The sequence below is a fragment of the Pangasianodon hypophthalmus genome, chromosome 3, assembly GCF_027358585.1.
Source record: "Pangasianodon hypophthalmus isolate fPanHyp1 chromosome 3, fPanHyp1.pri, whole genome shotgun sequence".
NCBI lineage: Eukaryota > Metazoa > Chordata > Actinopteri > Siluriformes > Pangasiidae > Pangasianodon > Pangasianodon hypophthalmus.
In genome coordinates this window covers 32,413,111-32,427,156 of record NC_069712.1, presented here as the reverse complement: position 1 = coordinate 32,427,156, position 14,046 = coordinate 32,413,111, and the positions used below count along the sequence as shown (strand labels likewise).

Sequence of the window (14,046 nt, the reverse complement as noted above, 5' to 3'; positions counted from 1 at the left end):
GAAATGAACATAAATTTCACAATATAATACTGTACATATATTTGACATATAATACACTTTGTAATACTACTGTTTCTGTTTTTACCTCTGAGACCAAATGACTAGGCTGCGTTTCCATTGACAATGTAAGAGCTTTATTTTTCGTCCTTTCCTCCTCGAGATCCTGAGTCACGAAAAGTAAAATTAGTGAATTATACACACTTACAAAGATACTTATAAAGTTACTATTATAAACTAGAAGGAAAGACTGATAATACTTCCTATGATTTCTGTATCCATGATGTATTATGTTCCATAGCACACATTATGCTTTAGGTAAATTATGCTTAATGTAAGCCAGTATAATACATCTGTTCACAAAAATGCCATACACACTAATGTCATATTGCACTATAGCAGCTGATATTGTTTCTGTACCCAAAATTGTAATGCATTATAATGCATCATTACATGCATGTTTACAATATGTTGAAAAAGCTTCACTTCACTTAAATATGTAATGACCTGGCACAATGCACTTTTATGTGATGTATGTTATAATGTCACATAACCTGTGTAACATGTATTATACTTATCTCTGTTATAGAGCATTACAACCTTAGTGACCACAATATTCTTATGAACAGACATTATGAAGTCATACTCATGCTTAGTAAAATGTTATGTAACTATAATTACATATGAGCATTTATACAAGTGTATGCCAGGAATTATGAGATACTATGCATTCTATATAACACATTACAATGACCTGTGGTGCAGATGCTGTACTAGAGTCTATGTTACAGAATTTAAATAGATATTATAATGTGCTAACGCACCTAACATTATGAAATCACATGCTCATTCTTAATAAAGTGTCACACGTAACTATAACTGAGCATTTCTACACATGTATGACAGGGATTATAAGGTATTATGCATGCTATACAAGACATTATAATGAATTATAACCTGTGGTAACAGATAATATAGTTCATGTTATAGTTCATGTAACTATAATCACGTGTAAGCATTTGTGCACGTACATGCCAGGCATTATGGTGTTACCTATAGTAAGCAAGACTTTATAATGAATTACAACCTATAATACAGATGCTATACTACAGCCTCTGTTATAGTGTTTGTAACTATAACTACATGTGAGCATTTATACAAGTATATGCCAGGTATTATAAGGTATTATGTATGCTATATAACACATCATAAATGCACTGATAATGCATCGTGTATACCTGATTCATAGTAAGAGTTACCTGAAAATTAAACAATCTGAATTCAAATTATCACCTGCAGCCTCTCCTGAAGTTGATTAATGAGCGTATCTGCATCCTTTAATGCATTTGATCCATCTCTCTCCAGCTTGTCGGTGAGTTCTTGGCCCAGACTGTCCTGGAGCAGCTGCTTATTAGATACTGCCTCCTGCAGGTTCTTGTGCAGTACTGCACCTTCCTCTATCATCGCCTGAAGAAAAAAAAAAAATGACATGAAATGTGATGCATCTTTTTAATTCTGAAACATCACAGCTCTGCAGTAGTGTAGTGTCACACACACCAATGTGCATACAAACCTGAATGGTGTAAGCTGAGTCGGAAAGAGGTTGTGTGTGTGTGGACTGGGTCCAGGAACGCAGGGCCTGCAGTGTATCTCTCATACAGTGCACTGCGCTATCAGCACAGTCGTTCTGTCGTTCGGACAGCTTGGACTGCAATCTAAAAATGAAGTAAAACAATACACACACATTTCTTCACTACTTTTTGGAAATGTTGGGATAAGATGACTGGGAATATTAATTCTGGTACCTGCAGTACTGCTGGGTCACTGTGTCTACGAGAGAAATGACGTTAGAAGGAAGATCCTCTTCAGGGGGAACCATGCGGACAGCCTGGCCCAGATCACGAACTTTGCCCTCTATTGCGTTGAGCTCCTTCTCACAGATCTAAGAAAACGCAGTGAAGGTGAGACTGTTGGAAAAAGGGTTTATTTTAATATCAATAAATGCTAAGATATGTTCAGTACCTTTAGGATATTCCAGTTTTCCTGTAGTTGGCGAATATTTCTGTTTCCTTCTACAAATCCTAGACATTCCTGTGCTCTGAGATCATTCAGAAGGCATTCAGCCTGTGCTCTGAGACGCTCTGCTCTTTCAGCTATCTTCAATTCGATGTCAGCCAATCTAGTCTCACACACAACAAGCCTCTCCTTTATTTCCCTCTCAGAGGAGGCACAAAGGTCATGGAGGTGGCCAGTTTCTAAAGTGAGAGCATCACGACCGCCTGGAGTGCACAAGCTGATCAGGGCGTCTTTAGCCGAGTCAAGCTCTTTCATCTCTCTCTCCTCCCTCTCCACTGTCTGAAGAAGAGCCTGAAGACACAGAATCATGATGAAAAAAATAGCAGTTTTGTAGGTCAAAGTGTACAGTTGAAAAAAAATTCCACTCTGAATGACATGTTCATCGACATGTTGGTCTATTTTCGTTACCCACAATGCAATTCTGCCAATTATGTTCAACACTTACGTTCACTGAAAAATGTTCTCCTATTCAGTGCCATTGTAACTGTACAAGCAATAACAATGTCTCCCTGTGACATCAGCAACCATACAACCACTAACTTCTCAGAGGAAAATCAAAATACATCTTCAACCAAAAACCAGAAATATTTCAACATAAATGTTTGATCGTTTCAGGGTGGAGTTTTCCTTTAAGTAAATGTTACTATAACAGGCAGCTATATTCTATACTTTACTGTGTATGTGATCTATATAAGGTGGATTAGAAACAACAGCATGTAACTGACAACAACAACACCACTTTTGATTACAAGCTTAAACCTATTTAAAGATTTGTGGAGTAACCTTTATTTTTCCCTACATCTTTATTTTATTTGAGTGATTTACACAAACCTTTAAAGTGTTAATAGAGCCCTGTAAACCATGGCGATCAGTGGGCAGAGCTCCAAAACCTTTGACTTGCTCTCTCAGCCAGTCCTGCGCGGCACTGTGCTGCTCCACCAGCTGAACGCAGTTTCTTTCTGTGCGAATGCCCTCCTCTAGGCTCTCACACAATTCCTGTACATACAAAAAACTCTAACAACAAATTGTTCTCAGTGGTACAGAAACTGCAAACTAAATGCTTCACGAATCTTACCATTAAGTCTTTGATTAACCCCGGGACGCACTCCTCCATGGCTGCCCTAGACGGATCCGTCCAGCTCGGGTCCCGTGTGAGCTGGCTCATCTCTCGGCCCAGGGCTCTGAGAGCGGACAGGGTAGGGCTCAGAGACCTCGCCTTGTCCAGAAGAGCCATAGCCTGCTCCACTGCATGCCTGCGGTCCCCTAATCCAGGCCAGGGGAAGTGGCGAGGCAGCGCTGCCGTCCGCTGCTTCAGCTGCTCCACACGAGACTGTGTCTGCTGTCTTTGGCACTGACACGAAACCAGACGCTCCACCACGCTCCTCAAGAGACTGAAGATGAGAAAAGGGTTTTCGTCAATAATAATGTCACTGTTTAAGTTTGCTGTGCAAAAAAAAAAAAGAGTATGCACTATATGAGCTATTCCATGATTGAGGCGCCATTTGTGTCCTACTAATATTAGAGTTATAAATACATATATAAAACAAAGGTGAAGGACATTTTAAACAAAGGTACTATTCATGTTTAAAATAAATATTTTAAAACATTAATAAAACCTCTACAGCACTTAGAAAACAGCATTGTGTCTGTCCCAGGTCACTACAACTACTGTGTTACTACATATATTACTGCGAAATATAATCATTACAATATTTCAAGAATATTATTAATGTGTCAAACATCGTTGTTTTCCACATGTTGTCTATTACAGGTTATGAAAAATGTTCATTTTAGTGTTGCACATCATTCATTCAACCCTGTTACTACCTGTACACATTCACCTCTACAAAATATTTGGCATATTCCAAGTCATTTGTTCAAAAGAAACTTGAAGATGGAAAATCAAATAAACTTCCTGAAGATCATGGGAAGAAGAAATTTAAGTTTCTCATTCTTTTTTTTCCCAATGATATTGTGATACTGGCTAATAAGGTCACGTTGAAAGTACAACCACGGACTGAAAGTGAATTACCAATTAGAAAAATACATTTAAAGTAAATCAGTAGCATGTCCTTAATGTCATCATGACATTAGCACAGATGAACCACATTTTGTTTATTTGCCAGTTATGTGCTAAATACTCAATCCTGATATTTAAAAGCAAAATGCAGCCATTGTTAATTTTTTTTATCTGAAGCAGGTATTTTGAATGCTTAAATGCATGTTTTCTTGGATTTGATGTTAAAAAATGATTAAAGAAAAATAAGGGTATAATAAACTAAATGGCACCCTAGTCGTGGAATCATCCACATGTTTAATAATATTATTAATGTGTGCTTTTGGCTTGTAGACCTATGTAGCTCTTGAGCATTCTGGAGAACTCCTTTCCATTCTTCTTCTAAGGACTTCAGGTTCTGCACAAGAGTCCATCTCATTTGCTCATCGAGATCTTCCCGACCACACAGACTCTCTGCTTTTCTTTTTAGGGAGGACATCTTGCAGTTTCCTTCAGGTCGAAGGCTCAGAACAGCCTGAGAGATATTAGAGAAATAATTTTAGTCGATATTACTCTGAGACATATGCGATAAATCTGCTCATTATTTATTGCGTTTCATCTCCAAGCAGTTTAACTGAGACATATCCAGTGTCTCTGGTACTCACATGAGCTTTGTTGAGCCTTTCCTCTATTTGCTCTTGGGTGCCATGAGTGCTTTTGCCCAGAGAAACCAAGTCTTGCTTCAACTCTTCAACCCAGGATTGTATCTTCTTTTCCTCCGATTGGAAAGTTTGAAGCTCCTTGGAGAGAGAACCCTGGAGCTCAGCCTGATTTCTGTGCTCTTGGGCAATTTCCATCAATACTCTTAGTTTCTCCTCAACATCCCTAAGGGTCTGCTGGATTGATTCCTTCCTGCTTTCATCCAGCTTTGCGCACAGAATGTCTCCTTTACTCTTCAGAGCAATCATCTTCAAGTCTGCTTCTGGCTGCAAGTTCAGGATGGTCTGACAGTAACAAGAAAGAATAATTAGAGTAATACTATAAATTTTGGACCTCATTCTACTTCTTGTAATATCAACTGTACATTACCTGTGATATAACAAGTATCTCCTGTAGAGGAGCATCTTTGTCCAGTGATTCAAACCGCTTCTGATGATCCATGACCCAGGTTCGAAAGATTTCTTCTTGGGAATTAAAATCCCAAAGCTCCTTATCAAGAGCGACCTGGATTTCCGCTTCGCTCCTCAGGATTTGAGCAAAATCAAGCACTTCTCTCCACTCTTGCTGTAAGGCTCTCTGAGTTTGCTGGATGGACAGCCTAGTGTCTTCTTTAAGCCCTTCACGAGTACACACACACTCACCTGTATGCTTAAGAGCAGCAAGTTTTGAGTCACCCTCTGGACCATGGACCAAAACAGTCTGCGTTTCAGAAAAATAAAAAGACATCTATAAATATTTATCTCTTTCGAGATTTCACATCTCTGTACACTTCTGTTTCATACACAAATCATGGATCTACACTTTTAAGCATGTAAACAATACACAAAATTCGAAGATGCCAAATATGTTACAGAAATATTAAATTCTTTCTGTACCTGAGCTTGGATAATTATCTCCTCAGCTGGAGAGGCTTTATCCATGGACTGCAGGGTCACTTTTAGCTTTCTAATCCAAGATTGTGTGCTTTCCAGCTGGTCTTGGAAGCTCTTTAGTTCCTTAGAGAGAGAATCTTCATGCTCAATCTGGTTCTTCATCTCCCGTGCAGTTTGCAGAACCCTTGCCCACTCCTCCTCCAACTCTCTCTGGCTTTGTTCAATGCTGTGTCTCTTCCACTCCTTATGAGCACAAATGCTCTCCCCCTTTTTCCTTAGAGTTATCAATTTTGAGTCGCCTTCATGTTTCAGACTCAGGACCTCCTGAATAAAATACAGAGCAGATATTTTGAATGTCCAGATATCTCTAACACCTTCAGTCACCCTATGACCTCAGGCTTTGAACCTACCTGCAGCTTGTTGTATCTTTCCTGTATTGGAGTGTCTTTGTCCAGGAAGTCCAGCTTTCGCATTTGTTCATCCACCCATGACCGGGTGTTCTTCTCCTCATCTTGGAGAGCTTCTAGTTCCTTTAGGAGAGTTTGTTGGAGCTTAGCCTGAGCTTTAAGCTGCTGCGCCGAATCCAGAACTCTTCTCCATTCATCGTCTATATTTCTCAGGGTCTGGATAAGTTCCTGCCGCGTACTTTCCTCCAACTCTTCAAGAGCACACAAGCTCTTGCTGTCCATCTTCAAACCTGCCATCTTGGCGTCGCCCTCGACACGTAGGTCTAAAACAGCCTAACAACACAATCTGAAATTATCTACATGTTCTACCTGCAATTGCAAAAAGATGCTGGACCTCAGATATCAAACAACTGTGTTTATACCTGAATCTTCAGCAGCTTTTCTTCTGTTGGAGCCTCTCGGTCTTTGTCCAATGATTCCAGACTCTGTTTTAAGTTTCTCACCCACGTCCTGGTGTTTTCCTCCTTAATATGGAATATTTCTACCTCCTTCTCCAAGGATTTATAGATTTGAGATTGAGTCTCCAAACGAATTCCAAGACTGTGGTACTGGTCCACCAGGGACTCACTGTCTCTTAGCAAGGGGTCTCCTCTTAATCCTTTCAATCTTACAGAAGCTAGCAAGTCACTGAATGCCTCAACACGTCCGCTAGACAGTAATCAATCAGGAACATTACAGAATATATTATTTAGCTGTGTATATGTTATCTTTCTGAACGAGCATGGTCAGTGTATCCGAAAAGATGACTATAGACTATAAATTTAATTTGTACAGATAAAAATGAGTGTCTATGAGTCATAAAAAAAGAAATTCAGTGTAAATTGAGTTACCTTTCCTTAAGAAAATCCTCATGGACTTGTCTCAGCTTTTCCCTTTGCTCTGGTAGCTTCTCTCTCTGCCGCAACCAATCTTGGAAATGGTCATGTTCTGCTTGCAAGCTATTTTTAAAGAATGTACTTTAAAGCAATTTTATTTTATGGAATTATTGAAGGATAGCCAGAAATGGTAAGAACCTGACCTGCTGAGTTTGATTAGGATGTCCTCCAGCTGTTTGTGGCGTCCCTGGCAGTGAGCTTGGAGTGTGGTCAGCTCTCCCTCCTGCTCCTGCTGCCAGGCACAAAGTTCAGCTTGGGTTTCGGCAGGGACTTCCTCCTGACCCTTCTTCTCCAAAGCCTTCTTCACCTGGGCAAGTCGCTGCTCACCTTCTTCAGAAGCCAAGAAATCCTACACATAACACACATGTTGAATTATTTTTTAATATATCACAGCACTGTTGAATTCTTGAATCTGATTGGTCAGACAATGTTGATTAATTTTCTATAACAGCAGCTCTGACGGTAGTTCCAGCTGTATGGTGAATCACAGGTCTGCTTACTTGTAGTTTCTGCATGGATGCCTCCACATTCTCCCTCATTTCGGGGTTCTCAAAACACTCATTGACAGCAAGCTGTGCATCCTGTAGCCAGTCCTCAAACATCTGGCACTCGTCTGAAAGGAAAGGACAGTTAAGATAAGAAAAAAAAAAAATACCCAGCACTCAAAATAAATATAATAATGTGCACCTTTAATTGACTGGATGAGAATGCTTTTCTCTCCCTGTTCTTTCTTTTGACCAATGAGGTGCCGAGTCACTGCGACGTTATCTTTGAGGCGCTTGCTTTTATTGGACAGTTCCTCTAGGGCCTGGGGTGCAGTCATACTGGACATGAGCTCGACTTCCTTGATCAAAGAGTCAGCCTCTTCCTCCTGATCCAGTAACTGATCAGAAAGATCCTACAGAGGGTTGCACAGAGTAACAATCTATGGTCATATGGTTAGGGCTTCTGAGTAGCTGGTTCAATCCCACTAAAATGAGCCTTGAAAAAGAAGCCCACGTGGCTACAGTTTCTGTTCTCAAAAATTGGACACTTAACCCTCTAATTCCCCTCCAACCAAGACAAGCTTCTGAATTAAAATGTAATCTAAATGCATTTGAAAGAAAAATCACACAGTTTGAGAAAATTCCTTTTTTGTCAACTCTGGATTGTCACAAATATTATAATTATTCAGCAGGTCTTCCATATGCACTGTACACACCAACATAAAATACTGTGAATAGGTTAAAACAGTAAATAAGTTAAAAAAAAAACTCTATCCAAGTTGTCAGTTACTAATTTGTCAGGCACAGTTGTAGTTTAGATGCATGCGGAAGGTTTTATTGAATGAAGCAGACAAATCCAAAAGGGGAAACCAAAATCAAAGTCGATATATCCAGAGACAAAATTAACTAGAAACGTGTGCATTAAAGTATGATGCAGAGATGTGACACTACTCATCTACCTGGAAGCGAATTCCACTATTTGTAGCAATACCTGTAAATGTTTCTGCAGCAGATCTTTGTTGTCAGCACAGAGCATTCTCACTGAGGAGTGTATTCTCTGGATGGCTGTTTGACAGGTGTCAATCTGCTGGAGAAGGTGTGCTCGGACACTCAGCAGCTCTCGGAAGACATCGGTGCTGCTGTCAAAAAGCTCCTTTACCTGCTCCATCTTCTTCTTCAGAGCAGTCTCCATGACCTGAGGACAAGTATGAGAAACAGAATTGACAAGTAGCAAGAAAAGACACTGGACGAGCTAGAGGAGAAACATTAGGAAGACTTTGGAAGGACCAATAACCTGTAGCTCCAGTGGAGCCTCTTTGCTCTGCAGCAGCTCCTGGATCTCCAGCGACTTCCTTTGAAACTGTTCGATGCTCTGTTCCTGCTTTTGGATCTCATCCTAACGCAATTGAACCCCAAAATAATCTTACAAACACATTAGTAATGCCTTATTGCAAACAATTTCGCTTGTCACACAACAGGAAGTAGATTTCCAAACCTTCATTCTGAAGACCTCTTTCTCATTGCGGAACGTGTGAGACTCGGCAAAAAGACTGAGTTTAGCAGCAGCCCAAACCTCCAACTCTCCACCGAGCATCAGCTGCTTCTCCCACACCTCCAAACCCATGTGCAGGCTGTCCACGTAGCTGTCTGTCTTCTCTGAGACCTACGTAGGCATGGGACACAAAAAACTTTAAAAAAAAATTCACAGTGGAGACTTCAGGACTGCAAAGACTTTTACATGTCTAGATTTTAATATTAAAGAGAGAGAGATCTGTAAAGGTTAACAGACTTGTGTTAAACTCCTCCCTCTTACATCCAGCCAGGAGTCCACCAGAGTGTCCGCCTCGGCTTCAAATGGGGTTTCTGAGCAGTCTGGGAGTTTTTTTAGTTGAGACTGCAGCTGCCTGCACACAACCCTGAACTCCTCAATCTTAGGTCCGAGGCCATTCAGGTCCTCCTTTATCCCACAAACCTGATACGAGCAAATAAAAATCATTATTCCATTATTAGCCCTATTCAAATGTTCACACACCCAGTTGTAAGTCTGGACACACACTACTTATGTATGTTTTTTCTTATTTAACTTTAAAACGTATGAAATTATGGTGTGACCAACAAATATGTTAAACAAATATATTATAGAGTCCACAAAGTAGTCATGATGAAAGTTGTGCACACTTTTTTCATTCTCTTAAACAGTGTCACTGGCAGTTAATACACTTCACTCGTCATTTGTTACACCTCTTAATTTGTGTAATTTATACAATCTTGACTTTCTCTCTGTTTTTTTCTCTATTTTGTGAGCCTTTTTTTTTTTAATCATTTTAGTCAGAATTGCTGTCTTCTGGCTTCAGCATTTACTTTCCTATACCTGGATATGGCTCAGGGATCTGCCCCATTTGCTTACTTTTTCACCATGGACATGAACTACGATTCTCGGATTGACCCTAATAAACAATTTTCTTTTTCCTGGACCCACACAGTACGGCCAGCTTTCTAAGAGTGTCACTTCTGATTCTTTGCCAGCAAATTTCCAAATAGTTATTTGCTTTAAAATGCTATGTGTTTAAAAGTTGTTTTGGGATTACATTTATCCATAAAAATTAACTACACTACTTATACTTGTCAAAAAATTAGTGTGTCCATCCTTTTACATGTCTACATTAATATGTTGTGGGAAAAAAAGGCAATTACATAAACATAGAGCTTTCAAGAATAGAACTGTTTTAGATTTTGGACTGATTTATATGGGTAAGATAATCATAGTATTATACATTTATTATATAAAAAGATTAGCCTCTGTGTTACAAATGTATTTTTGCAGTGCCTCTGCAATGCGAATGCTGACCCACCCTGGCTATGAGCCGTTGGAGGTTGTCTTTACTCATGTACGATGCCTGCTCGCTGATGGTTTGCTCCGCTCGCTGGAGGATGTTTCCCAGAAAAGTACGACAGCTCTGAAACTTCTTCAGCAGTTCCATTAGAGTGCTGCACTGCTCTTGCCTGTCACACACACATCAACATGTGCCAGCTGTCAGTGGAGCTTTAGCTTCACAATAAACCTTTCTCTAGCACTCTCCACTTTCCTCCAAGGGTTTAAGGAGTAATTTTTTTTCTTACTTACCACCACAAACTACTTGTTCTATTTGTTTTATATATGGAATAAACCATTCCAGGTCATGCTGTTATAGAGCAATAATCAAAGTTTGGATGGTGTGATGAGGTGGAGTTAATGTCACCACAACGAAGTTGATTGTTTTCCTGTAACAGCACGTCCCCATGTGTTTTCTTCTTCTTATACCACAGCAGTTTGCCAACAGTTTCATTTTATTTATTTATTTACTAAAGAATCATACTTTTAACTGTTTATAGTTAACATTTAATGTTGTGGAACTTCCACGGAACAAGTTGGACTTGTTGGCGGATGCGCCACAAAATCTAAATCTAAAAATAAACTGATAAAAAAAGATTTATTATTCAACAAATAAAACCGTGTCTTTTAGTCTCTTCATTTCTGGAAGGAGTCTCCAGTGTCAGCACTTTGTAATTGTCAGAGGAAAAGTTGTAACATGACAAAAGCTGCGTTTTTTTTTTTGTCTTATTAACTTCAAGATACATAAAGAATGGCTAATAAGGGAACAACTGTTTACAGCTGCTACAACTGGAAATAACTTTGTAGATTAAATGTAACTATAAACAGTTAAAAAGTATGACGTGCTTTTGTTAATAATAATAAAAAAAAAAGGGGAAATCACTGGCAAAATACTGGAGGTATAAAACACTGCAGGACATGCTGGTATAAGAAAATAATCAACTTTGTGGTGGTGTAACTCCTCTTCATCATCACCACATGAAACAACATGACACAGAGTGTGTTATTACTTACATTTTAGATGAACATCTATTGGTTGGCTACTGTTATCTAAAACTCTTAATCGCAGGTCATTGTTATCTAAACTGTAAACGGAATTTACGCTAGCTGTTGAATTTTTCTTTGTCACCATGTCATTTTGTCACCTTTCAGCAACAGCTCTCTCTGTCTCCTCCCAAACAGACTCCATCTCATCACGCTGCTCCGTGTCTGTAGAAAGCTTTCTAGCAGTTTCTCTGATACTCTCGTACTCTGGACGCAGCGAGTTCATCTGTGTCTCCAGATCTGACAAGGCACGAATCCTACCAAATACACAAAACACACATGAGGCACATGGTTAGATTGATAAAACCATAACCATCATTATAAACAGCCTACATATATTGGCTTTTTTTTATAGATTACACAAACATTCCCACAGTACTCACCTGTGCTGCACAGCCGGCATGGTGGGCTCCTTCAGTCCCTGCTTCTCTGCCACCCCCTGCACCTTCCTCAGCTCTGCCAGCAGAGTCTTCTTCCTCATCCCGAGTCCCTTGCTCTGCTGCTCTTTCTGACGCTCCTCCTGCCGGATAATAAGCTTGTCGTCGGCGTCCTCCACCTTCCGCACCAGGACCGCCACCATATCCAGACAGGTGACGGAGCTTCCCTCTTGGGTCACCTCCATCTGGGCTCCACCAAGGAGCTGGTCTAACTGTGGTGCTTTATCACTCAGGCTTGCTGCTCCCTTTCTGATCAGAGCTAGCTTGGACCTGCTGTCTTGCAGTGCCGTCACGTCGGCACAGGAGACGCTCTGCACAAATAAGACATCCTGATCCAAAGTGCGCAGTGATACGAGGAAGCGGTCTAGGGCGCGAGCTGCTGCCTCGCTCTTGCGCACTTGCTGCCGGAGACGATCCAGACTGGCTCTGTGCTTCAGCACCAGCTGAGTGAGTGGAGAGCGGTCACGTAGGTCCAGGTGGCTCGGTTCCGAGTCAAACCGAGAGAGGCGGTCCATCTGCGTTTGGATACTCTCATCCAAGTCCTGTGAAGAACACAATTACACAACATTCTTAGTAGACTGTCAGCTAGATCCACCAGCAACGTCCAAATATTCACTAAAAGGCCTGTGATTAGAGCTTTTCTTAAATGTAAAAATGCCCTTAAGTGTCTTCTCATTTCCTACCTTAACATCTTTCAGGATGTTTGCACTGATCAGTGTGTATCCTTTGACATCTTTGGGTTCTTTGATGAACTTGTCGAGACGCTCGGAAATCTCTGCAATGTGGTGCTCGATGGAATCCATGAGCTCCAGAGCCGAGCCAAGAGAACCGACCCTGAGACAGAAACAAAGCACAAATTGCTCACAAACGCAAACACAACGGCTAGGCACATGATCCATGCTGCAAAACACTGTGCTGGAGGCAAAACTTGTGATTCTAAGACTGAAATAATTTTGAATGTTGAATATGACAGTTTTACACGCACTCTTTAAAAACAGGATGGAGCTGATGGCTGTGGAAGACAAAAACTTTTGACCAGCCAAATGTGTGGGTCAGAAATAGATTTGATCAGCTAGCTCTGACAGATGTTCTTTACAGTTAGCAGTAGGTTATATCTTAGGATATATATATCTTATACTACAACTCTTGAGAGATACATATCCAACAGTCACCAATGAAGTTTTTTTTTTTTTTTTTTTTAAAAACAGCTAAATAAAATTTGTAGACCAATCAAATCCACATTAGTTCTGATTAGACTATAACCAACTCCAGAAAAATTCAGGTAATTTTCTTTGTTTGTGTCTGTGTGCTAAAAATAATTTATATATTATTGCTAACCATAAGCATGACTTTAAAGTGTTAAAGTGTTATATCTACCCTGCATACTAAAGATCCATGGATATTATACAATAGCACTGAAGATTAATCTCTAGTCTCCATAGTAGTTTTTCTGTGACTACAAGCAGAAATGGTTAAATCCATATCCACTGAAATATTTTATGAGCACCTTCTTTGTAGCTGCGCTCTCTGCTCCCTCCACTTGACTGTGAGCTCGGCTCGGTCCTGCTCCACTGTTCTCTCATTGATCTGAGAACACTGTGAGCACTGTACCTCGTACTCCGACCATAAACACTCCGTCTCATCCTGCAAAGCCTGAAACATCAAAACGCATGGAGAGGTGCTGCGTTTGATTCATCATAATTTGGCATATTCTGTTAGGAGAGTTATGTCCATTGCTACTCTTTTGCTGTATGAGCAATGTTTGAACATTCTTTTCTCTGATACTATGTGTGTTTTCATAGAAAGCTGACAACTACTTATGTTAGTATAAATCGTAGACGTGAGTAAATCAGTTTTAATCAATTGTTTTAACAGATGCATCTGCCATCCAGCTGGATAGAAAGTGCAATCTCTCTGTTTTTCAAACCCTTGTTTTACTGGTCAGACATTCATTTACAACTCCAGGGCAGTTGGCTAGCTTTAGTTTCAAAACAGACAGGGTACAAGCTAATGCTAATGTTTAATTTTGCATAACAAAATTCTGTGTATTGTTGTCCTTATAAAAAGAAGAGTGACAGTCTAGAAAATTGGACACTGCTATTACGAGATTCTTATTCATGTTTGCTATTTCTTTTTTAATGTTCCACTTTTGTTGTGATGAACACCAATCTACTCATGCCTGATTAGCTAAATAAATGTATGTGA

The 14,046-nt window shown here is 40.0% G+C and overlaps 1 protein-coding gene across 9 annotated transcripts in view; it reads right to left on the bottom strand.

The window, feature by feature from the left end:
- Nucleotides 1-14,046, bottom strand: part of syne2b (spectrin repeat containing, nuclear envelope 2b) — a 127,343-nt gene that overhangs the window by 87,587 nt on the left and 25,710 nt on the right. For all 9 annotated transcript variants that reach the window (XM_053232639.1, XM_053232643.1, XM_053232641.1 and 6 more), the window contains exons 29-54: nucleotides 13,349-13,494; nucleotides 12,525-12,675; nucleotides 11,788-12,383; nucleotides 11,506-11,661; nucleotides 10,341-10,491; nucleotides 9,302-9,460; nucleotides 8,984-9,151; nucleotides 8,783-8,884; nucleotides 8,480-8,683; nucleotides 7,691-7,901; nucleotides 7,504-7,616; nucleotides 7,147-7,352; nucleotides 6,959-7,066; nucleotides 6,491-6,776; nucleotides 6,072-6,401; nucleotides 5,665-5,985; nucleotides 5,159-5,488; nucleotides 4,735-5,073; nucleotides 4,426-4,604; nucleotides 3,149-3,464; nucleotides 2,905-3,069; nucleotides 2,020-2,364; nucleotides 1,803-1,939; nucleotides 1,571-1,712; nucleotides 1,291-1,464; nucleotides 86-163 (exon numbers count right to left, since the gene is read on the bottom strand). In XM_053232639.1, the coding sequence (XP_053088614.1) occupies nucleotides 86-163; nucleotides 1,291-1,464; nucleotides 1,571-1,712; nucleotides 1,803-1,939; nucleotides 2,020-2,364; nucleotides 2,905-3,069; nucleotides 3,149-3,464; nucleotides 4,426-4,604; nucleotides 4,735-5,073; nucleotides 5,159-5,488; nucleotides 5,665-5,985; nucleotides 6,072-6,401; nucleotides 6,491-6,776; nucleotides 6,959-7,066; nucleotides 7,147-7,352; nucleotides 7,504-7,616; nucleotides 7,691-7,901; nucleotides 8,480-8,683; nucleotides 8,783-8,884; nucleotides 8,984-9,151; nucleotides 9,302-9,460; nucleotides 10,341-10,491; nucleotides 11,506-11,661; nucleotides 11,788-12,383; nucleotides 12,525-12,675; nucleotides 13,349-13,494 (5,613 nt within the window). The remainder of the gene's footprint in view (nucleotides 1-85; nucleotides 164-1,290; nucleotides 1,465-1,570; nucleotides 1,713-1,802; nucleotides 1,940-2,019; nucleotides 2,365-2,904; nucleotides 3,070-3,148; nucleotides 3,465-4,425; nucleotides 4,605-4,734; nucleotides 5,074-5,158; nucleotides 5,489-5,664; nucleotides 5,986-6,071; nucleotides 6,402-6,490; nucleotides 6,777-6,958; nucleotides 7,067-7,146; nucleotides 7,353-7,503; nucleotides 7,617-7,690; nucleotides 7,902-8,479; nucleotides 8,684-8,782; nucleotides 8,885-8,983; nucleotides 9,152-9,301; nucleotides 9,461-10,340; nucleotides 10,492-11,505; nucleotides 11,662-11,787; nucleotides 12,384-12,524; nucleotides 12,676-13,348; nucleotides 13,495-14,046) is intronic.